The sequence below is a fragment of the Oikopleura dioica genome, chromosome 2 (assembly GCF_907165135.1).
Source record: "Oikopleura dioica chromosome 2, OKI2018_I68_1.0, whole genome shotgun sequence".
NCBI classification, from domain to species: Eukaryota; Metazoa; Chordata; class Appendicularia; order Copelata; family Oikopleuridae; genus Oikopleura; species Oikopleura dioica.
Genome location: NC_137292.1, coordinates 2,731,969 through 2,753,116, shown reverse-complemented (window position 1 = coordinate 2,753,116; position 21,148 = coordinate 2,731,969). Strand labels below are relative to the sequence as shown.

The 21,148-nt window shown below is 38.2% G+C and overlaps 6 protein-coding genes across 6 annotated transcripts; 4 read left to right on the top strand and 2 right to left on the bottom strand.

The window, feature by feature from the left end:
• Positions 1-215: 215 nt before the first annotated feature.
• LOC145697626 (uncharacterized) lies at positions 216-1,100 on the bottom strand. Its single transcript, XM_081774843.1, has 4 exons — positions 1,010-1,100; positions 632-964; positions 508-585; positions 216-418 (listed from the first exon to the last, which is right to left on the bottom strand). The coding sequence occupies exons 1-4, from the start codon at positions 1,098-1,100 to the stop codon at positions 216-218; spliced, it is 705 nt and encodes a 234-aa protein (XP_081630969.1).
• A 668-nt stretch (positions 1,101-1,768) lies between these two features.
• Positions 1,769-3,845, top strand: LOC145697153 (uncharacterized). The gene is made up of 5 exons (XM_081774315.1): positions 1,769-2,031; positions 2,128-3,423; positions 3,465-3,554; positions 3,596-3,671; positions 3,726-3,845. Exons 2-5 carry the CDS (start codon positions 3,384-3,386, stop codon positions 3,826-3,828), a joined length of 309 nt encoding a protein of 102 aa, XP_081630441.1. The 5' UTR covers positions 1,769-2,031; positions 2,128-3,383; the 3' UTR covers positions 3,829-3,845.
• Positions 3,846-4,202: 357 nt separating this feature from the next.
• On the top strand, positions 4,203-7,374 carry LOC145697624 (lysosomal alpha-glucosidase-like). The gene is made up of 8 exons (XM_081774842.1): positions 4,203-4,257; positions 4,325-4,501; positions 4,542-4,563; positions 4,650-5,136; positions 5,180-5,552; positions 5,826-6,315; positions 6,380-6,860; positions 6,902-7,374. Exons 1-8 carry the CDS (start codon positions 4,203-4,205, stop codon positions 7,349-7,351), a joined length of 2,535 nt encoding a protein of 844 aa, XP_081630968.1. The 3' UTR covers positions 7,352-7,374.
• Positions 7,375-7,520: 146 nt separating this feature from the next.
• Positions 7,521-10,459, top strand: LOC145697623 (uncharacterized). The gene is made up of 11 exons (XM_081774841.1): positions 7,521-7,628; positions 7,909-8,062; positions 8,103-8,272; positions 8,344-8,432; positions 8,477-8,606; positions 8,752-8,863; positions 8,905-9,033; positions 9,107-9,256; positions 9,295-9,362; positions 9,449-9,843; positions 10,247-10,459. Exons 1-11 carry the CDS (start codon positions 7,554-7,556, stop codon positions 10,335-10,337), a joined length of 1,563 nt encoding a protein of 520 aa, XP_081630967.1. The 5' UTR covers positions 7,521-7,553; the 3' UTR covers positions 10,338-10,459.
• LOC145696763 (uncharacterized) lies at positions 9,852-11,382 on the bottom strand. Its single transcript, XM_081773848.1, has 5 exons — positions 11,278-11,382; positions 10,976-11,101; positions 10,801-10,935; positions 10,662-10,760; positions 9,852-10,617 (listed from the first exon to the last, which is right to left on the bottom strand). Exons 1-5 carry the CDS (start codon positions 11,301-11,303, stop codon positions 10,548-10,550), a joined length of 456 nt encoding a protein of 151 aa, XP_081629974.1. The 5' UTR covers positions 11,304-11,382; the 3' UTR covers positions 9,852-10,547.
• Positions 11,383-14,473: 3,091 nt separating this feature from the next.
• On the top strand, positions 14,474-20,178 carry LOC145699238 (uncharacterized). Its single transcript, XM_081776499.1, has 8 exons — positions 14,474-14,567; positions 16,838-17,013; positions 17,234-17,386; positions 18,739-18,767; positions 18,839-18,909; positions 18,958-19,196; positions 19,516-19,623; positions 19,829-20,178. Exons 2-8 carry the CDS (start codon positions 16,915-16,917, stop codon positions 19,967-19,969), a joined length of 840 nt encoding a protein of 279 aa, XP_081632625.1. The 5' UTR covers positions 14,474-14,567; positions 16,838-16,914; the 3' UTR covers positions 19,970-20,178.
• The last annotated feature ends 970 nt before the right edge of the window (positions 20,179-21,148 follow it).

Sequence of the window (21,148 nt, the reverse complement as noted above, 5' to 3'; positions counted from 1 at the left end):
AAGGCATACATATTTATCGACAATATCTAGTCGCGTTTTTAGAATGTCGCAAGCTGTGGTGGACAGCGCTTATCATCAGTCTGCTAGGCAAGCGAAAACTCAAATTGTGCGATTTTTATAAGAGGCTTTTTCAGAAGATTTTTCAGAAGAACTGACTTTGGAGAAGAAAAAATGAAGCAATAGAGAAAGATTTTAATAGTATAGAAAAGACATTTTTACATATTTACATCAATAATTTTGTCATTACAGTCATTTTCGTCGCAAAACTCTCTCCTCGCTTTCGCAAATTGGCCATTGTACCAGTCTCTACTGACCGATTCAAAGCCGGATTCTAGAGCAAAAGCAGAGCATCCACGATAGATTTCTTTTCCGGTTGTATTTCCCAAAGGTGCAGCATCAATACTGTAAGAAGAAAACGCTTCAAAACGGTCACAAATTTGTCTCGGACTTATTTTCAAAATCAATTATCCTCTTAAATTTGAATAAAAACTTTATTCCGACCGGTGCCTGAAAAGCATCCCTCTGAGAGATAAGGCGGGCAGACTTCTGATTCCAAATTATCTGATTCTTCGCAGTTAGCATCACCTTAATTTATAAACGTTTAATGATCCCAGCCGTTTTTCTTTATAACCTTCTCCATTGATATTAGCACACACCAAGCAAGTCTCGATTTTTCCTACGCTGTCAATTTCGCCAGCGCTTAGATCATTGTTACAGGCATGTCCACTACAGTATTTTTGGCAGTCTTTTGCTCGCCCGCCAGATTGCTCGTAATATTTACAGGTTGGTTCTTTCTCCGTTGATCCGGCGCAGAAACGGTCGATTTTGATTAGTTGGCGACCATTTATCGTCCAGTCGAAGCTCATTTTGTCCAGGCAGAAGCCAGAGCAGGGAATGAGGGAATCTGATGTTGGTTTGAAACAGTTGCTGCCGCTGAGTATCGCGCCTGTATGATCCCTTGTTTCTTGAAAAAGGGTTTAATACGTTGGGAGGGGTTTTGATTTAGTACCTGAGCAGACATGGCAGCTGTTTTCAATTTCCTTCAATTTGAAGCTGAAGACGGAAATTATTCCAACTTGCGCGAAAGTAAAAAGTTTCATGTCTATCTTCTGATAAAAATCTAACGTAACCATCCATCTTTTTATATGGCCAGACAAAGTGCACGACATTTGCGAAGTTAACCACCGCAATTTCAAGGAAATTTTGATTTGCAAAGAATCTTATGGAAAATTCCAGAAGGTCGAATAGAAGACGATTAAAAAGTAGAAATTTGCCCTCTGAAATTTACGGTCGTTCTGGTTCCTGATTCCGTACAAAGAAAAAAACTAGCAGAATCGGATCGTTGTTCTTCTTTTGTCGCTGGATTTTTGGCGAACAATTGCTTCCCTACTGCGCGAGAAAAATATAAAGAACAAGATTAAACGCCTCCTGCTCTGCTGGATGTCTCCACTTTTTACCGTTAGAAAAAGGGGACTCATGAATATGGAGATTTTGAAAATCAAGAACGACTAGAGCTAAAAAACGATGACGAGGAAAGACATGACGGCGAGTATACTGAAGTCACGGTTCAGAGAAAGACATAATTTAGTTTACGCGCCACAAAGTCTCTTTAGACCGATAATCTCAAATTCAGAGAAATGCTGATGAAAAAGATAAATGGTAGGGTGGCAAGAATTTTTATCAAAAACAAGCCAGAGCCTTTTGAATCGGAAATTGAGACTGCTTCTCTCCTGAGAAGCTGGCTCATCAGTTGAGGGCCCTTGATCGTAAGCGCTGTTTAAACTGGCTACTCTTTTCGAGCCTTAGAAGAGGCCAGCTTTTTTATTTTCAAGAAAATATTTTCTATCAAGCCAAGTTTTCCAAAGCAGCGCTTTTTGTCACTGGAAATGATGAATGAGCTAGGCAGGGGCCATCAACTCTTCTGAAGGTTTTTTCTTCTAATTTTTGAACCGTGAGAAAAGTCGCCGAGTTGGAGAAAGAGGCACAGAATGAGCCAGTTTGAGATTAATATTTCGCCTAAGAAGATAAACGGTAGGAAGAGAAGGAGTTTAAAATAAGATGAATTTGTTTCTAATAAAAATTTCTCATCAATTTAAAAAAAACCGGGAGCCGTAGATTCTGCTTTAGTTTTGGCTTATGCCGTCATTCCCGCCCTCCTGGGGCTGACCACTTTGACCAGTGTGTAATATGGGCAATGCTAAGCGCTAATCCTTTGAGATCCGATAAATACGCGATGGGCTCCCACGGTGCATCTTGCCGATAAAATTTACTAATGATAACTAATAAATAAATGATACAAATAAGTATAACTATTGAAAGAAAAGGGTTATTATATATCCTGAAGGGAGAAGTTCACTGATAATTTATCAGTGATAAAGCACCGAAACCAGATTTTTTTAATTTCCGTTATTTTCGTCAAATGCGATGCCATGTTTTGGGCAACTTTCGAAGCAATTCTGCATGCAAAATAGTTCTCATATAAGAAAAACGACTTTTGTCAAAGGAGGCGCGAGAGTAGAGAAACTTGGCCAGCTTCAGAAATGAGTTCCCTACCAGAACTTGCGCGCAAGGGCCGTAGACCCGCAGCGTGCTTTCGAACACTGAAACTTAGTCTCTAAATGAAGATAATTTTTTCGACACTATGCAGAATAGTTCTGCGAAGCGCAGAATAGTTTCACTTTTTGCAGAATAGTTCTGCATGCAGAATAGATTTCCTTCTTAATAATACCCATTCTGATTAGATCCGAAGATTTTCAGTTATTGAAATGCCGGAAATCTGATGGACCGTGCACTCTCTGTCGAGGAAGGCGCTAAGTCGCCCTGATGGAGGAGTAATGTGCCCACCACCAGGTGTAAACTCCTGCAGAGGCTTCTCCTTGGCCCAACTCGACGCAACGCTTGTCACAAGTTGAGCCGAGGAGTGTCACTGGATGAGTTAGCACATTTCGGTGGGCATGTTGCATCTTTTGTGCTCATGAACGCATAGCCTATCCGGGATAGGGAAGGTGATAGATCGACAAGTTTTATCGGCGAGATGCACCGTGGGAGCTCATTTCGTATTTATCAGAGCTCAAAGGATTAGCGCTTAGCATTGCCCATATTACACACTGGTCAAAGTGGTCCACCCCGCCCTCCTGACAACTGCCCTCCAAGCCACTTGCCTCACCTCAAATTACTGGTTCGAGCAGGTCATCGTTTCAACCAACACTTCCAGCATTCCTTTCGCTCAAGAAATTCACTTCGGCTTATTCCGACATTGCACCAGAAGGATTCCCCTCGGAGGATCAGAAAGGGAAGGATCAATTTGTCAAAATCTTGACAATGTTGACATCGGAAGAGTCGACGAAAAACTGCCGGAAGATGTTGAGACGCTGAGGATAACGATGATTGTGCATTTTGTTTTCAGCGCTCTTCTGGCAGCAGGTGGGAGAAAGTAAAGAGAGCTGAAAGAAAAGGCATTTTAGCTTTGATGGGAATGTCGCTCGAAACAGTATGTTTCGATTTTGGGAAGAAGAGGAGAATCGTTGTGGCATTTGCATTTTCTCTTGGAATTCGTAAGTTTGATGGAAATGCTCGAAATTCAAGAGTTTTTTAGTTCTCTCACTCATCTGTATGCTCGCATATGTCACGTGGTCCCGTTCTCGATCCCAGCCCTCTTTACTTATTGGCGGGTAAGCATCATATTTTTGATAATTATCAAATTTTTTGATCGATCAAAAATCTAGGACAACGATACAACCCGGCGTTGGATTTGTCCTTGCATGGATTTCTTCCGCTGCCCACTTCTGTACATTGCTGACTGTATGTCTTTCATTTTACTTGAAATAATAAATGCTAATTGCCCCTCGTCTGGTTTGAATGAGCAGGAAGGTCAGACATTGACCTAGAAACGAGGTTCAAGTTGTATCATAACCGGGAGAAAATATTAGCTTTAATTGTTCACGATGAAATTTTATTGAATTGACTTTTCTATCATGCACTTGATTTACAGTATTTCCGCGAAAATTTTGAGCTGGTTCTTTAGCGAGCTACAGTAATTTTGAATTTGGCGCGCTCCCACCGAGGCAGATTTTGGCACGAACCAAGTGCGTGACCGATTTTGAGAAAATCGACAAATGTTGCGGAAAAATAAAAGTCTCGGTTTTTTTCCATTTATAAAAATTGAGAGATAAACGAAGAAGAAAATTTAGCAAAGCCGCTTGATGGCGCTCTTTGCCGTGCAATTTCTTTTCGCGGTTGGATTGGCCCAAGGAAACGGTTTTTAAAGTTTGATATTTTTATTTGAAAATAATTATCTAAAACTCATCTTAAAATCATTTAAAAGAATGCGGAGTAGAACATTATGATTGCCGACCAAACACGCCAACTGATGAGTGGGACTGTATGAAATCGAACTGTTGTTGGGTCCCTAGTGATGAGAAAGGAGCTCCTTGGTGTACCTACACGACAGGGACAGATTATACTGTCGTTCAACACGGGCTGATCAATCCGAATAGGAATGGTAAATTTTATTCTAGATTCAGTTTTTAAACGACATAAAGCTAAAAATTCTTTTGGAAATATGTATATTAAAATTGCAGAGCTCTTGAATCAAAATAAAGAAAACTTCCATGATCATGATACAGACCAAATTTCGTTACCTAAAACAGTGGCTTTGCCAAACTCACTCGCATAGAGCACCCAACCTGGCCTGACACCCTGCTCAACCTCTTCTACCAAATCGACCGGCAAACCTTTTCCGAAAACTCTTTCGTCGATCGAATCCAAATCACTGATGGTTCTGACTCCCGACATCGCCATCCCGAAACACCTGTTTTCACTCCCAATTCGACTTTTGTTCCGAGTGTCAATGATGGCGACAAACTTGGAAAAGACTACTTCACTGGCCCTCTGGTTTTCTCTGATCAATTCATCGAGTTTTCTATCCCTCTTGATCCCGAAACGCCTGTCTACGGAATTGGGGAAAGAAGAGGACCCCTGGTCGTACCGCGTGACGGGTGGGCCCATTCGATTTGGACAAGGGATGTGCCTCCAATCGTTGATCTTAATTTGTATGGAGATCAGCCGGTTTTTCTCATTGGAAATACAGGCTACATCTTCTGGAATTCTAATGGCAAGCAGTTTCAGGCTTTCAAGGTATAAGATTTTTCTTTATCACTCCCTTATTGTTTTTATCTAGGACAGAATGACGATCAGAGCAATCGGAGGAATGATCGACCTTTTTGTCATCCGCGGAAATTCGACCGAAAACGCCGTTTCTATCATCCAAGAGATCATCGGCGCAACCTACTCCCCTCCCGAGTGGGCTTTTGGTTACCACCTCTGTCGCTGGGGCTACAATTCTTCCGCTGAAACCTGGAACGTCAATCAGAAAATGCGTGAAGCAAAGATGCCGCAGGAAGTGCAATGGAACGATATTGATTACATGGATGGAAAGAAGGACTTTACTTTTGATCCTGATGCTTATGGAACGTTGCCGCAAGTGATAAAAGATATACATGCTCAAGGACAGAAATATGTCGTAATTATTGATCCAGCGATATCTACTCAAGGTCGAGTTTAATAAGTTTGCTTTTTGTGATGTCAAATTTGTCATGTTTTCTTCTGTATAATTTAAAGTTATCCTCAAAATGGGAAAACTCGAATAGCTTGATTTCATTTGTGTTTATCTTCAAGCAATATACAACTCAGAAATTACATAAAACAGTAACTTTTCTTTACTTTCTGGTGTTCAGCAGTCTGTTTTTAAAAAATGTCTAGAGACTTTTCCCATTTTTCCTAGTCTTGTACGCTCATTGCGAAGTACCATTTGTAACTCCCAAAAGACAACTACCTGCCCTACTCAAATGGAATCGAAGAAGACATCTTCATCAAGGACGAAACCGGCAAACCTGCCGTTGGAGAAGTCTGGCCCGGCGCAACCGTTTTCCCCGACTTCACTCACCCTGGCATAAACAACTACTGGCTCGAAATGTTCTCTTACTTGTACACTCAAGGAGTCGAGTTCGACGGAATATGGATCGACATGAACGAACCATCAAACTTCGTCGCTGGAAGTTCCAACGGCTGCCCAAGCAGTCCTCTCAATTCGCCCAAATTTGAACTTCCAGTTGTGGACAAAAGCTTGTTCGCGAAAACTCTTTGCCCAAGTTACAATCAGAGCGCTGGCACCCACTACGATCTTCACAATCTTTACGGGCTTGACGAGTCGAAAGCAACCAGTTATGCATTGAAGGCGCTTAATCCTGATTTGAAGCCGTTTATTTTGTCGAGAAGTACTGCTCTGACGTCAGGAAGACATACAGGAATGGGAAACTATTCTAGAGCTTATTTTTTTTCTGAATCTTTCTTTTTTGTTTCCTCAAAAAGCGCATTGGACTGGAGACAATTTCTCGAAATGGGAAGATTTGAAATATTCGATCACTGCGATGATCAATCTTAACATTTTCGGCATCAAAATGGCAGGTGTCGACGTCTGCGGCTTCCAAGGACCTGATGCGGACGAAGAAATGTGCGTCCGTTGGCATCAAATGGGAGTCTTTCTCTACAGCTTCTTCCGAAACCACAATACCATCGGCGCTCCTGGACAAGAACCATTCGTTTGGAGCAAAAATGGCCAGCACGCGATAAGAATAGCGCTGGAGAAACGCGTCCAGCTGGTTCCTTACTTTACTTCAACTTTTGCGAACGAGTCAATGTACATCCGACCGATTTGGAATTCCACAATCGACACTCAATTCTGGGTCGGTGAGCAAATCATGGTCTGTCCCGTTCTTGGACCAGGGATGAAAAATGTCGAGTGCTATTTTCCAAAGGCAGGCGATTGGTGCAACGTTTACGATACTTCTGTCTGCTTTACTGTAAGTCGCAAAAATGATTCTAAATTAATTGTTTTTTGAAGGTCAAATCTCCTGGAACTCTTCAAATCCCGACAGACCCAAATCGAATTCCCGCTTTCTATCCTCCCGAAACCGCCATGATTCTTCAGAAGAAAGCGATGACTCTTTCTGAAGCTCGAAAACTGCCCCTCGATCTTGTCTTGAATCTGAAAAATGGCTTCGCAAATGGAGAATTTATTTTTGATGATGGAGAAACGGACAATTCTGAGTTCGTCAAGATCAAGCTGTTTGTCGAAAACGATCAATTAAAAATCACCTGTGACGCCAGCGCCGAATCAGAAAGATTGGAGGCAAAATTGAAGCGAAACTTTAACTTGGAGAAAATTTCTGTAACTGGAAGCTACAGTTATCAGCAGAATAAGCTCAGATTCCGCCCAGATTCATTTTTGCTCAACAAAAATTTACTGCAACTGACCAATTTCTGCGAAACCGAATTCAAAATGAATCTATAATAAAATAAACATTGTTCTTTGAATCATTACAGTAACTTGTAAAGTAGAAACGAAGATGAAATATCAAGTGATGAAACATTAACGGCTCCCATATGCACTTTTTTGAAGATTTCTTGCTTTTTCCTCGAGTTTAGCACCTCTCAATCTTTAATAATCGCGGCCACGAAATCGAGAAAAGACTAATTTTCACCAAGAAAAAAGAATGGGAAGAAGGGACTCTTGGAAAGCAGTTGGCTTTTCTGCTGCTTCGAAGTCGCAAGAGAATGATCCTTTCAAGGTAGAAATATTTGGCATGTTGAAAATTTTTTCAAAAAGGCACCATAAAATCGAAAGTTCCAATGCAAAAAGGAATTTTTAAATATTATCATTAGATCGAGATTTAAAATTAACCAAATCTGCACCCGATATCGCTTTCGAAACACTTTATGAATCAAAAATATCAACAGTACCATAACTTTGCGGTTGAAAATGAAGAATTGGTCACTCACCTATAAATTCCTCACTACCTGTTAATTGCTCTCGGATGATCAAGCCTTTATCAACCACAAATCATTCAGGGCATCGAAAAGCTCAAGAACGAAAACGCAGTGAAGCACACTTACGATACTTCTTCCCAAAAATGGCGAAAAACGCGGATCCAGATCAAAATGGAATCCGAACAGTTCGCAGAGGGCTGTATGCGCCGAGCTTTCAAGGCAAAATTTCTCGAAGGTAAAAAACTTGAAAAATCAACGAAAAGAAGCTGAAATAGGTCGTGACTCGGATTGGTCTCATGCCACAAATGTCGTTTTGAAGGAATATCTGGACTTTGCTCCAACGGAGAATTACTATCAAGATGCTCAGTGCCAATCTTTGGCGAAATATTATTCCGAAGAATACAACAAACTCAAGCCGCACAAGAAAATTGACTTTCTGCCATGGGCTCAAATTCTTTTAACTTACCTTATTTTTGAATTCCAAGTATTGAATATTTTTGAGCAGCAGTTTTAAAGCAACTGAGCGTGGTGGAATTTCAGGAGCGCGAGTTTTCTCCATGTTTTCACTGTGAATCTTTCATTGAGGGCGATTATCAAAAACACAAGTAAGGCAAGAGTTATGAAAGAGATAAGCTTATCTTCTGGAAAGTTCAAATGCTGGATACGTCAACGCGGGAAGTGAAGAGGGCAAGGCACGAACAACGCCACACGCCTTTTCGCACTTTACTTTTGTCAAGTCGCAGTACAAGCATATTGTCGTCGATATTCAGGGTGTCCAGGTAATGGTTTATCATTCCAGTGGTGTCAGGAATATCCAGTGTGTTATTATTAGTTTTCAGCTAAGATCAACATTATAAATTTCTTTTGTATGATTTGATTTTAAAATTATGGTTTCACGGTGAATTTTCAAACTCAAAATTTAAGGATATCTTCACCGATCCCTGTATCCACACAATCGATGGCGAAGGCTATGGAGAATCGAACCTTGGTCTTCGTGGAATCTCATTATTCTTCCTTTCTCATCGATGTAACAAAGGTTTACCCTTCTTTTTCACTCGTTTTCTACCACAATAATAGAGTGCAAGAGGCTGAAACTGAAAGAAATAGAACTTCATCCGGCAGAAATCACAGAAGAAATGACAATGGCGATCCAAGACACAATTTTTGAGATGACGCAGAAAATGACTGTTCGCCGCAGAACTACTGGTAGTCAAATTCTATATGCAAACCATACTGTAGAAATATGTGAAGAACGAACGAACTAACATTTAACCAAAAGGCACCCTGCCGCCGCTAGAAGAAGACACCTGGGTTCCAGCAGAAACCTCCGCAATTACTGAAAAGCATGAACCGACTTCGTCGAGAGTCTCTAGAATCGAAAAACTGCCAGTGTCGACGAAAGAACACGAATCCCATCCGATAGCTTCAGGTTTTGAAAAACCACTCCTTGTTGATTGACAGCTTTAGTTCATTATGGAATTGCGGACTTGTACTGTAGTGGCTGGTACATGGATTTGGTCACTGAGGAAAAGCTTTAAAATTAGCCAGAAAACGAACTTAAATTTCTCTAAGGCGCAGATATCAAAAAGATTAATGAGCAAAAATAAAAACTTTAAAAAAGGCAGCAATTTTCCACCTAAATCTGGCGGCGCGAGAATATAAAAATCTGAAAGCAATGACAATCTTGGGCACAAAACTACTCGGCCAAGACACAGACGAGCTCGAAGACCTCGAAATTCCGAAAGACACAGCTGCTGGCTGGGAATTGATTCAAGAAGCGGCCCTCTTCGGCGACAAAAATTGCATCTGGAAAATGGCGCAGCGCTATCATCATATGGAGCGAGATCCGAGAAAGGCTCTTCAGTGGTACACTGTGCTTTACGATTCTGGAACAAACACCCCCTTCATTCGATATCACATGATCATTTCAAATATTGCGGATATTTATTTCAAAGGACATGGATTAGGAATGGGCACGAATGAGCGACTCGAACTGGCTTGCGACTTCTATCAAAGGTAATTAACCTTGCCCCGCCAAATGCAATTTTCGAACCCGTTTTTTCGGGTCTTCAACTTAGGTAGAACTTTCACTCTCATAGTATATAAAAGATACTGAAGAGTTCTCTTGAATAAGGGATTATTTCGAAAAAATCACATCGTGCAGAAGAAATTATGAGCGATTGAAAATTTGAAAAATCGAAAAATGCACCTCCTGAGGTGCATTTGGCGGGGCAGGGTTAAACGCGCTATTAATTTTATGTTACGACCGGGAATCAAGATTCGATTTTGTCTGACGTTTTTTTTTTGAAAGAGAAATTAACAATGTTAAAATGAAACTTTTCGGACTGAATTAGGTTGAATTCGTATGGCAATGGAAAAGCTGATCGACAGAGTAAATTCCTAATTATAATAATAAAAGGGCCGCTGATGATGCGAAACGAGATGGCAGAATCCGTCAAGCTGCCAAGTATTCTGAACTCGTCGAAGAAATTTTTGAGAAAATGGGATGAAACCTTCTGATTATGTATCTAAAAATATAATTTTCTTCAATGATATTCTTTTGCGAATTATTTGACTTATTTTTCTGACAAAATAACAATTCATCGATGAAGAGAATTTTCGGCGTTTTGAAACATATGTCTTCGTAAAAAATAAAATAAAGCTTTATTGTAAGAAAATGTAAGAAAAAAAAAGAATACTGAAATAAATGACTCTTTTTTCTATTTCTTGGAGACTTGAACATTTGAATTCGGCGCCCCTTGATCTGTGATTCCTTTGATTTGGACGTTGCTAGAAAGTTTATAAATAGATCACGTCAGAGTGACAGTATTTACTCGAATAAATTTGCCATCAGTGCAGCCTCGAAAAAGAAAAGAATAAGATCAAACCACCAGAAGCAATTTGCAGCGATTTTGGCACTGTTCTTTCCGTTTCTTAAAAATAAGGGGGTCGCAATGTTCATCATTGTCTTACGAGATAGTTATGATCGCTGCAGCGTAGACGAAGTGGTACAGAATGAACCACATAATCTTCTCGAGCGTTGACATTCCACTCCAAGAGAAGCACTTCAATTTGTCTTGGAGAATAAGCAGGATCCACCAAAACAAGCTGCAAAAGCATCAATCTGACAGTTCATTATTTTTTTTACCTGATAACTGAGACAGAAAAAGCAAAGGCCCAGCTGGTACTGAACCGACATCCATCATGCTTGTCGTCGCAGACGCCTACCAAGGCACAGATAAAGGCAATAAGCTCGAAAAGGATATGCAAGCCTCTTTTTTCGTTTTAAATAAAAAACCATAATTTTGATAAGTTTATGTTTTTATGAGAATTTTTCTCCGTTAAAATCATTGGAGAAATTATTTAAATCATTTTACCACCCAATTATTGAGGGACGGACAATTTAAAGAAATAGAGTACATATTATAACAATTAATTTAAAACGTAAACCTGAAAATAAGACTCTGATCACCCATTTCTTTCCTTCTCTTTTTTACAAAAAAGTGAGCTTCAAAAGGTGTGGAGACTTAAGACCTCAGAGTTTTGTTTGAGAGAACGTCAGAAAATGGTCTGGATGCTACAACAAATTCTCGCAAAAGAGCGTGATTCCATTTCCGTGCAAATTTGCGTAACCATCATTTTTGGTTTCTTATCGGTTGTAAAAATTAAGGCGCTCTTCTAGCTTCACCTTATTTTTGTGCATTTTGCTAATCCCGTCCAGACCTGCTTCGATCTGAACAGGCTTTGAGTCTGAAGCCGGATTAATCTAACACCGATTACCTCCTCCTCCGCCGCCAACAATCCAGTATCTTTCGCCGCTAACAAATGCCGCCCTTTTACAACTTTCCACCAATGACCTTTTTTGAGCACCTTTGATTTTATTCCATCCCCAAAATTAATTTCGCGGTTCCTTTCAGAAAGTAACAGATTATGTAAACCAAAAACCGATCATTTCATGAAAAACCGGATTTTAAATTTCAAAAAGCCGTTTCTGAGGAAAAATTGTTGAGTCAATTAAATCACGTGTTCGTCAATTAGGTTTAGAAATGTTGCATAACTTCCGGTCTACACGCGCCAGTTTCTAATCCGTCTCTCGTCGAAAAATCTTTTCGCTGTCAGATTTCGCGCATAGAATTCAACTGCCCAAAGGAAGAGATCATCGTTTTGTTCATGGAAGGTGTCTCGTGATTTTCCTTCCCCAGATCCGGAAGTTACTCATTTTAGGAGGCTTTTCCTTTTAACAAAGGGACACCCTTATTTTCATCTGCATTTTTCTTCTCCGAGAAAAACTGAAACATAGAACTACTCAAGTGCTTGAAAAAATCATCAAGTACTAGTTGGCTTCTTGCCAAAAAAAATTTTAGAAAACGAAATCTGAGCTAGAATCTGAAATAAAATATTTCCGGTCAGAAATTAAAAAAATAAAAAAATCGCGACGGAATTGAACTATTGAATAGTAGTAGCTGGGCTGGGCGAATCCTAAAGGATTGATAATTGGCTTAGGCCCTCGTCCGCGTTTAGATGAACTTTCTCGCCACTCTGGAAAAACGTCATGCTGGCTCCTTATCTGGTCTTTCATTAAAAATATTTCAACAAGATAATTTCCCCTCCGCTGCGACTTGGAATTGAACAGTTCGGCAAAGGCGAAAATTTCAAATTTGCTAATTCTTGATTTTCTTAAACGACAAAACTATCTGTTTATTTACAAAAATTAGCCTGTTTGTCTGCAACAAATTTTTACGTCAGAAACATTGAGTCATAAGATCTGTTCTCCTTTTTCTCGGAGGATTTGAGTAAACATTGATTATTTGGTATGTTACAATAATAACGCGATTTGCGATTGTCGTGTCTTTTTTTAATTGATTTAGGGGGTGAATAGCACCTAAACACATTTCTGTTTGATTTTCAAATCAATAAACGAAAAATAAAAAAGCTTGAAATTTGACTTTAAAATTTTCAATATGAATATTGAAACAAGAGAATTTATAGAAAAAATTGTACTGAGAATCGTGAGGTAGACGGGATTCTGGGCACTTACTGAATATACTTTATCAGCCCCGCTTGTTTACAAATACTCTTCTTCTTCACGCCAAAGCTTGAAAGAAGCTTGAAGCATTGTCAGCGTATCGCCGCGAGTTTTCACGAAAACTCAAATTCTTCCGCCACCGCGATAAGCTCAGACGAAACAAATGAATTACTTGGAATCGAAACTCGAGAAGACCTTAACCAGCACGATCCGAAAAAAGGATGAGAGCAAAAAGGCAAAACGTGGAAATAGTTGTATCTCGCCATTTCCGTCCCCTCGAATTTTTCGCTACGATGATAGATCGTCCATCAACTGCTAATCAAGTCGTCAAATGCATTCCGCTCCGATCAGATATTACTGGTCCTAAAAAAGAGGACGAATTCAAGTTTCACATGAATCTTTTTTTCCGTTGACGGGCGTTTTAGAAAGTTTAATGTTCGTTCAAACATGCCAAATAACTAAACTGTTCAACATGGTGGCACGTGGCTAAAGAAGTAATGTTCATGAGGTTTGGGAGCAGCCAGCAAAGCAGAAGGAACGAAATGACATCATCAATTACAGTTGGGATCTTCTAATATAAAAACAATAATTTGATTTTTGAAAATAGGGTGTCACTAAGCTATTATTTTTTGCTTCATTTCTAATTTTTCCAAATATAATTTCGATATTTTGTTTGGAAAAAATATAAATAGAGCAAAAAAAATAATAGCTTGGTGACACCCTTAATTCAAAAATTCGATTGACATCTCAAAATCCATTAAATTTAAAATAAAAATAATTTAGATAAATATTTAAAAATTGTTTTTTCGGTGAAAAATTCTGATTTTAAGTTATTTTGAAATTTTTTATACAAAAGCTTTTTGCTTGAAACCAAGTGCTTGAAGATGAAAATGCGCACTTTTGACGAAATTGGCGGCGATCTTGAGGGTTTTCAGACGATTTCGGCACTTTGAGCGTCCTTCAATCGCTGCAATCTTTATTTTTCTTTCTTGTCCAAAACAGATTTTCTCTTGAAGATACTGTATCGATCATGCGACAAGCTTTTTTGGTCGAAAAGATGCTGATTGAATCAGACGGTGTTATTATCTGTTTTCATCAAGTTCAAAATAAATGTCGTCAATCAATAAACAACCAAAATAAACCGTCATCTAGGTTGAGCCCGAGCTTTATTTTCATCAAAATTTCACGTTTATGTCTTCGTTTCCGGGAGAAGACTGAATTCAAGCGTGCGTTTTTTTCAATTATTAACGCAATTTTGATTTTTTTGACAATCAAATAATGGCAAGCACCCTTATTTTACCAAAAATGCAGTACCGCAAAGAAGAATATTGAAAAATGGCTTTCTTATCGTAACTCTTACTCTTAACTTATAAATTTTTTTGTACTCCCTTCTATAAAATTCAATAAGGAGTTATTATTTGAGGTCAATGGGAAATTTTGCAAATATGATTGCGTTTTATTTAGATTCTTTTATCAACCATTCAATATTTATAATGATAAATAATCATCACAGACACACATTCATTGATTCATTAATTCGTGACAACTCATGAGTCGCGCTCCTCCTTTTGAGAGCGCCACCTATCGCACTTTCCCAACCGCGCTCTGACTCGGAGTTGATGGAAGAAAATTTTGTCAAAAGATAAATCAAGAGAAGCAAGCCAAAAACGACCTTTTTCTTTCTTCATTTGCTGTCATAGTCAGTTTTCTAGAGGTAATCTATCGAATCAAGATTATTATTAAAAAGCCATAAGAGCTGAATTTGATTCTTGAATTTGCATTTAAGAAAAATTGTTTCCTTGAAAATCACCTGATGTAGCTACTAGTACGGGTAGTGGTACAACAGCTCGTAAACTTGATAGATAAGATAAAAATCTTTATAATTCTCTTAAAAATTTAAAAAATATACCATCTTTTGTTAAGAAATTTTCTTCGGTGAAAAGTAGTTATCAATTTTCAATGGCGGTTTTATCCGCTTTCGAGGTAGAAGCGCTGGAAATTTCGCGGTGACTTACCGGTTATTGCCTGCTCAAATGTGGTCAAGACCACTTTAAAAAAATTTTGGCCGACCACGAGCCACGCTTTATCGAATACCTTTCCAAGCTTATCAGCTCTCCTCTTAACTGAAGAATAATTGAGCTTTTATGACTTTACAGTGGTTTCTTTTTTTAAAATGAGCTTCGCAAGAAGCATCTTAGTTGACGAAAGATATCAACATCGTCGTCGCGTTTTGGTTACAGTGTTGCCCGTAAAGTTGAAGTTTTTTTGAAAAGTTGAAGTTTTGGAAGCCGGAAAATAGCCGCAAAATGAGATAATCTGGGTTTTTCTTGTTTTCTTCGCGCTTTTAGGCGGTCTTTAGAACGCAAAATATTATTATCGCACCCAGCATCGGTCCCATGTGTCCACCAAAAACAAAAATCCAGCTCATCCGAAAACTCGATAAAAGGACTTTTTGATGATTGTTCCCGGTTCAATTCAAAATAACTTATCGTATGTGGGCACACCTATTCATTTGAGTGGGATGAATCAGACTTTTTTTTTGATGGAGTTCTTTAAACTGATAATTTTTATTTATTAATAATAGTAACACGGTGTTACTAACACCCTTATTCTGTTGTTTGTCTATAAATAAGGGTGTCACCATAGTAGTTTCTTTGAAAAAGAGCAAAACATAGATCATCAGAAGAATGTGTATACCCTTAATTTAATTTCTTCTTATTATAAGACTTTTTATTAAAAAAAGAAAAGACTACAATGAATAGTGACACCCTTATTTTTCCATATTTTTAGGGCAACCACAGGTTAAATTCTCTCAATACGAACTTAACTTAGATCGATTAACGGATGTGTACCCCCTTAATTATTTCTAATGAGAACAACCTTTTTGAACATAAAGAAAGATCGATCATCCTTAGAAGGCTGAGGAAAACACAATTTTTTTGTAAATTGAGCATTTTTTCTTCCTCCAGAAAAATGATCGATCAATGTTAGAATGTTCAAAATTCTCGCATTTGTGCGCAATTTCCCATGCATTTTTCAGACTAGGGACAAAAACAACAATTTGAAATTTTAGCAAAGTTCAAATTCTGAAGATTTCAGTTTAATAAGGCTACTTTATCAAAAAAGAATGCTCTTGTCGTTTTTTTAATCGGCTGAACTTTTTCTTATCAAAAAGACGCATCCCTTGCTCTCTTATCTAAAGAAAAAACGACACGAATAAGAAACAGCTATGTACATCCGTCAACACACGTTTTGCCAAAATGTTTTTCCTTATTGCTGATAACAGAAAATAACATTATGATAAAGCCACCAAATGAACCTGCTGCAAATTAATGTCTCTCTTCTGACCTTGATAAACTTAGAGCTCCATTTAATTTACCAAACATCACTTTTAAGGTCTTTTCTATCAAAATAAGGGGATAAGGGTTAGATTTAAACAAACAAAGGGGTACCCCCTTAAGTTTAATATAAGGGTGTCACTTTGATATTGACAATCTTGACAAAAGAAATGACAAAAGAACTTGAACTTTTGGAGGCAAGAATCGACAAAAATTGATAACGAGCAAAAATTGACAGAAATTTTGAAGCTGCGTTCGATTATTTAAATTACTTTCAAATCATTTTTTCACGATCGGCCAGTTCTAAACGTCATCTTGACGAATGTTCAACTGTCAAGCTTGCGGGCAACTAATTGAAAATCCAAATTTTATGCCTGATCCTTTCAGCCCTTCCGAAATAGGTCCGTGGATACCCTTAGTTTTAGAAGAGTTCCTGGGGAGAGAATAAGTCCGGTATATTTAGATAATCCCGCGAATCAAATAAATGTGCTGATCCCTCTCCTCGTACACGCCCTTAAAACTTAAGAGTTTCCCCTTCACAGTTGTAAAAACCATTTCTAAGTCCGCTCACGTGACCAGAGTATCTTCAGCTTTATTTCAAAACATTCATCGAACACGAAATCAATTCCACTCAACTCATTTTTAGAGCAACTACAGACGTTCACAGAGAAGTAAAAAGAAAGAAAAGAGAAGACAGTGAAAAATAAGGGAGGAGACGTCACTATGGGTCAAGTTACTTTTCAACAAATCTTCAAAGCATTCGCCGTTTTCTTTCTCGGATACACAGTATATTCGACGGAAAGAGCTATTCGAAATAAACAGGTGCGTTTTTAGAGAATAAATAACGAGATAAACTAATTTAGATAAAAATCTAATTATTTATTGGTTGATAATTAAGTTTTTTTCATTAAATTTTATGAAAAGAATTTTGATAAAAAAAATAAAATTTTATTTAAAAAATAAATTAAGAAAAACCTTATAACAAAAACAGTAAAAGATTGAATTCAATATGAATGACCTAATCCTTGAAAATGAAATTCAGGCGCGGCACCAGTTCCGGCGATCAGCGACAACAAATCAAAGCCCTTTTGCCAGTAAAATTCAGGAAGCTTCAAAATCGAGCCATCCAGACTACCAAAAAGTCTATATTCTCAAAATCGAGCCCGCTGAAGTCGTTTTTCCACAAGACGCAGAGGTAAAGAATAGTTGGAATTTCGCAAATTTCGCAAAAGCAAAAATTGGCGCAAATTGAACACGTAACAAAGAAACGTAGCTAATCCGCAGTGGGCTTAAAACTATTTCTAAATGTGCACCAAGTTTGAGCGTTGTTTATTTCCACGCTGGCGGGTTAAAAGGAGCAATACTTCTGTTGACCTGCTTCGTGGTTTGTGGATTTAAACAGAATTAACAAGCAGGAAGTTTTGAAAGAGATTTTTTGAGCTAAGAAAAGCTAATTCGACAACAAGATGAAGCTCCTTGAAATTTTTCTTTATCAATAATGACTCATTATGTAGCATTTATTAGAAAAGATATGATATTTCGATATCGAGAACTCAAGGATGGTTATGTATCATTTCAGTCGAAACAGATTAAGGGGGAGGTCGACGAGAATCGGGATTTCCGTGACCAAAAATGCGGAGAAACCCGATTAGATAGGAAAATTCTGACATTTCAGATTGAAAGAAAAGGGTTTGAAAAATTAACCGGCGAAAAGCAGAAAAAAAAATTTTTTGAAAAATTTTTCAAAAATTAGGGTTGAAGTGGGGGTGTCTCGTGACCAAAAAATCTCAAAAACCGAGTTTTTTTTTCCTCATCAAATATAATTAATAAATAGTTTAGACCCTTAAATATTAACCGGCGATCAAAAAATTAAGGGTTACTTTCATAAAAATTTTTTTCTTATTGATTAAAAATATTCGATTTTCGTCAAAATCGTCATTTTTACCCATTTTTTCATGGAAATTTCTACAAAAATCACAAAGACTCGGATTTTTTAAAAATAATTAGTCAGAAATCATTTGAAAACAATGCCTAGTGCATAATAATCAGTTTTAGATAGTTTTTGGACGAAATCACCAACTAATAATTTTCAAGAAACTTCAAATTCGAGACTTAAAATCGAAAATTTTACATTAAAAAGTTAACAAGATGAGAAAAAGCTAGGGACCAAAAATACTCCATTTTTATCGGGGAATCCAAAAATATAATCAAAATTTTGAAAAGGCGAAAAAAATTTTCTCGACGACCTCCCCCTTAAGTCGTAGAAAAATTAATTAGGGTCGAAAAAAAGAAATAATACCAGGAGAAGTTATACCAGCATTTGAAGGGGTTTTTGATTACATTTTATTTTAGCGGACAAAATCCGCGATCTCCATTCTTATACGTTTTTTTGGCAGGTGGTGCTATTGTGTCGATAATCTGATCTGATTTAGATCAACCCAACCTAGTATTTACTTGCCTAATAGAACTTGGTTTAATTTAAAACCGAACCATCTGATTTCCTGAACTTGAGTTTTGTAGTAATATCAAGCCTAAAATCTACTTTAGGAGCGCCAACAATATGAAGAAACATTCAGGAAAGGGTTAAATCTGAGCTGCGTGTCTTGAAACGTTTTTGAGCCGTGCCAGCCAGTTAATCCCGTCTAAGCAAGTCTAATTACACCAAGTATCAGTTCCCGGACTACGTGAATGTTCCACTATCTGAACTCGGCGTTGTTTGTATGTCTAAACAGTATTTTCCAAAATTTATTTTTTATCCAAATTTAGATTACAACGGAATTCCTTTCTATCGACAAGGAGTTCAAACTGCTCCGCAATACGACATTTCCCTCGCCGGGCCAAACACTCGATCAAGTATCAAGGACGAAAAGTGCCCCGGAAAACCAAAAGCTGCTAAAAAGGAGCCAGCTGAAGAGCCGGAAGAATCAGTAATGCAATTTGATGTTGGGGTGAATTGGGAGCCAGAGGAGCCAGAAGAGAAGCCAGAAAAAGAAGAAAAGGAAGAGGTAAACTGGAAGAAATTTCGAAAGCGTAGGCGTAATCGCAGACTTCTTATTGGATCTTCGCAATAATTAGGGATTCTGATTGGATTTGAGTTCAAAAAAATTTGAAATTTTGATCTTATTAAAATTAAAGCTTTTTAAAAATATTATTTTTATAATTTTAATCACAAACAAATTCATTCGACCAGACGCGTTTCTACCCGGAAAATATTTTCATAAGAAAATCTCCTTCAACCCAAAATAATCTTCGCCTCGGATGATCCAGCTCAAAGGCGTGCTTTAGCTTTACTTTTAAAGCCTTTTTCAAGAAACTGATTTTTAGGTTCACCAAATCGGCTGCTGCAATGGAATGCCTTACAACACCAACAAACGATGCTGCTGCAGACGAGCGAGCTTTAACAAGGACGAGAAATTCTGCTGCGCGATTAATGTGAGTTTAAGAGAAATTCTAGCGCTAGAAAATTCTTAAATATCAGCGGAAATGCGCGCTAGTAATACGTGGCCGGCGAGCTAGAATCGAATTTAGCTCGACCGCGGCGCCGTCATTTTTTAACATCCTCGAAAACCTCGTTTCTCGATTCTCAATTCTTAATTCTTTGGACAGCTCCGGCCATAATCGACCTTTTTCTTTTCAGGGCTGCGGGGATTTTAAAATTATGAAAAAATCCGAAGCCAACTACGACATGTGCAATTCTTTATCCGGAGTCGTCGTGCAGGAATATGGCTACCACAAGATGGCGGGAGCGAGAGATATGGGATTCATGAAGAACAACTAAGAAATCAACCCTTTTGAAAAGAAAAGTACAAAAATCAACGACAAAACACTCGCGAAAACAAAAAAAAGTAAACAATTTTACTGACACATAACTGAAAACTCCCTCTGTACAAAAAACAATCCCTGTATGAATCATGACATACTGTAAGTACTAAAACTGTTTCTTTATCAACCCTTTTTCTGAAAATTCTGTGAAATAAACTGTCCAATACAATCTTTCCCCAGCGCTCAGAAAAAAGATGAAACCAAAGGCGACAGAAAATCAAGAAATCTGACATTTTTGAAATATCAAGATCGTAAAAATGAAATCTTCTGAAATCGGTCAGGACTCTTGAAAAGAACTTCGAGCGAGAAAATCGAGTCATAGAGAAAATGCGGGTTTTTGTTTGGTTCTTCTTTGTAACTAACTTTTATAATATTAAAAAGTTTGATTCACTATTGCTTTAGCTACAGCTGTTCACGGAAGAGGCGGTAAGGGAGGCAAATGCGGTAAAGGAGACAAAGATGACAGGGGAGGCAAAGGTGATAAAGATGGAAAAGATGATCACGGACAGACGAAGTCAAAAAAATACAGTTACGAAGATATTCCGATAGCGCACAAAGGTCAGCCAGGATTTTTTAATCTCATTAATTTTCATCAAGAAAGCCCATGCTTTGATGATGGAGGGCACAACTGCCACGAATACGAGCATTGCGTCCCCGAAGGTCAACATCTATACAAGTGTTGCCGGAATTATTTCCAGTGTCGTCAAGGAAATCGTAAGTAAAAAGATTCTCTCTAGCTAACTACTTTCTTGACAAGCGCATCCTTGTCTTGGAAAACACGCCTGCAACGATGGCGAGTTCTGCCAAAGGACTGTCAAGGCAAATGAGGAATCCAATGACTTTAATTGTATCAAAAAGGATGATAAATGTATCGGTGAGAGATTCTTCTCCAAACTTCTTTTCATATTTTTAAGGAATGGCTATGTGCACTAAGCATTACTTCGGATCCTGCTCTGCCAACAACAAGGACCCTCCTAAACGAACCGTTGTCCAGTCCGTTGATGATTGCTTCAACAAGTGCAAGAACAACAAAAATTGCAAGGGTTTTGATCTCGACAGTAAGGGAGGATGTCTCCTGGCCTTCCAGAGTTGCACCGAAGATGAGCTGATAGACCACCCGATTTACGATGAAGAC

Coding starts and splice junctions, on each gene's coding strand:
- LOC145697153 (XM_081774315.1), top strand. CDS start 3,384: ATGATTGTGCATTTTGTTTTCAGCGCTCTTCTGGCAGCAG. Junction 3,424..3,464: donor CAGCGCTCTTCTGGCAGCAG/GTGGGAGAAAGT, acceptor AAGGCATTTTAG/CTTTGATGGGAATGTCGCTC. Junction 3,555..3,595: donor TGCATTTTCTCTTGGAATTC/GTAAGTTTGATG, acceptor AGAGTTTTTTAG/TTCTCTCACTCATCTGTATG.
- LOC145696763 (XM_081773848.1), bottom strand. CDS start 11,303: ATGGGTGATCAGAGTCTTATTTTCAG. Junction 10,936..10,975: donor TTTTCTGTCTCAGTTATCAG/GTAAAAAAAATA, acceptor ATGCTTTTGCAG/CTTGTTTTGGTGGATCCTGC. Junction 10,618..10,661: donor CTGATGGCAAATTTATTCGA/GTAAATACTGTC, acceptor TAAACTTTCTAG/CAACGTCCAAATCAAAGGAA.
- LOC145697623 (XM_081774841.1), top strand. CDS start 7,554: ATGGGAAGAAGGGACTCTTGGAAAGCAGTTGGCTTTTCTGCTGCTTCG. Junction 8,063..8,102: donor CAAGGCAAAATTTCTCGAAG/GTAAAAAACTTG, acceptor AAGCTGAAATAG/GTCGTGACTCGGATTGGTCT. Junction 9,844..10,246: donor GCTTGCGACTTCTATCAAAG/GTAATTAACCTT, acceptor TAATAATAAAAG/GGCCGCTGATGATGCGAAAC.
- LOC145697626 (XM_081774843.1), bottom strand. CDS start 1,100: ATGAAACTTTTTACTTTCGCGCAAGTTGGAATAATTTCCGTCTTCAGC. Junction 965..1,009: donor CAGCTGCCATGTCTGCTCAG/GTACTAAATCAA, acceptor CCCTTTTTCAAG/AAACAAGGGATCATACAGGC. Junction 419..507: donor CTCAGAGGGATGCTTTTCAG/GCACCGGTCGGA, acceptor ACCGTTTTGAAG/CGTTTTCTTCTTACAGTATT.
- LOC145699238 (XM_081776499.1), top strand. CDS start 16,915: ATGGGTCAAGTTACTTTTCAACAAATCTTCAAAGCATTCGCCGTTTTC. Junction 17,387..18,738: donor TTTTTCCACAAGACGCAGAG/GTAAAGAATAGT, acceptor AATCTACTTTAG/GAGCGCCAACAATATGAAGA. Junction 18,910..18,957: donor ATCTGAACTCGGCGTTGTTT/GTATGTCTAAAC, acceptor ATCCAAATTTAG/ATTACAACGGAATTCCTTTC.
- LOC145697624 (XM_081774842.1), top strand. CDS start 4,203: ATGGCGCTCTTTGCCGTGCAATTTCTTTTCGCGGTTGGATTGGCCCAA. Junction 4,258..4,324: donor TGGATTGGCCCAAGGAAACG/GTTTTTAAAGTT, acceptor ATCATTTAAAAG/AATGCGGAGTAGAACATTAT. Junction 4,502..4,541: donor GATCAATCCGAATAGGAATG/GTAAATTTTATT, acceptor AACGACATAAAG/CTAAAAATTCTTTTGGAAAT.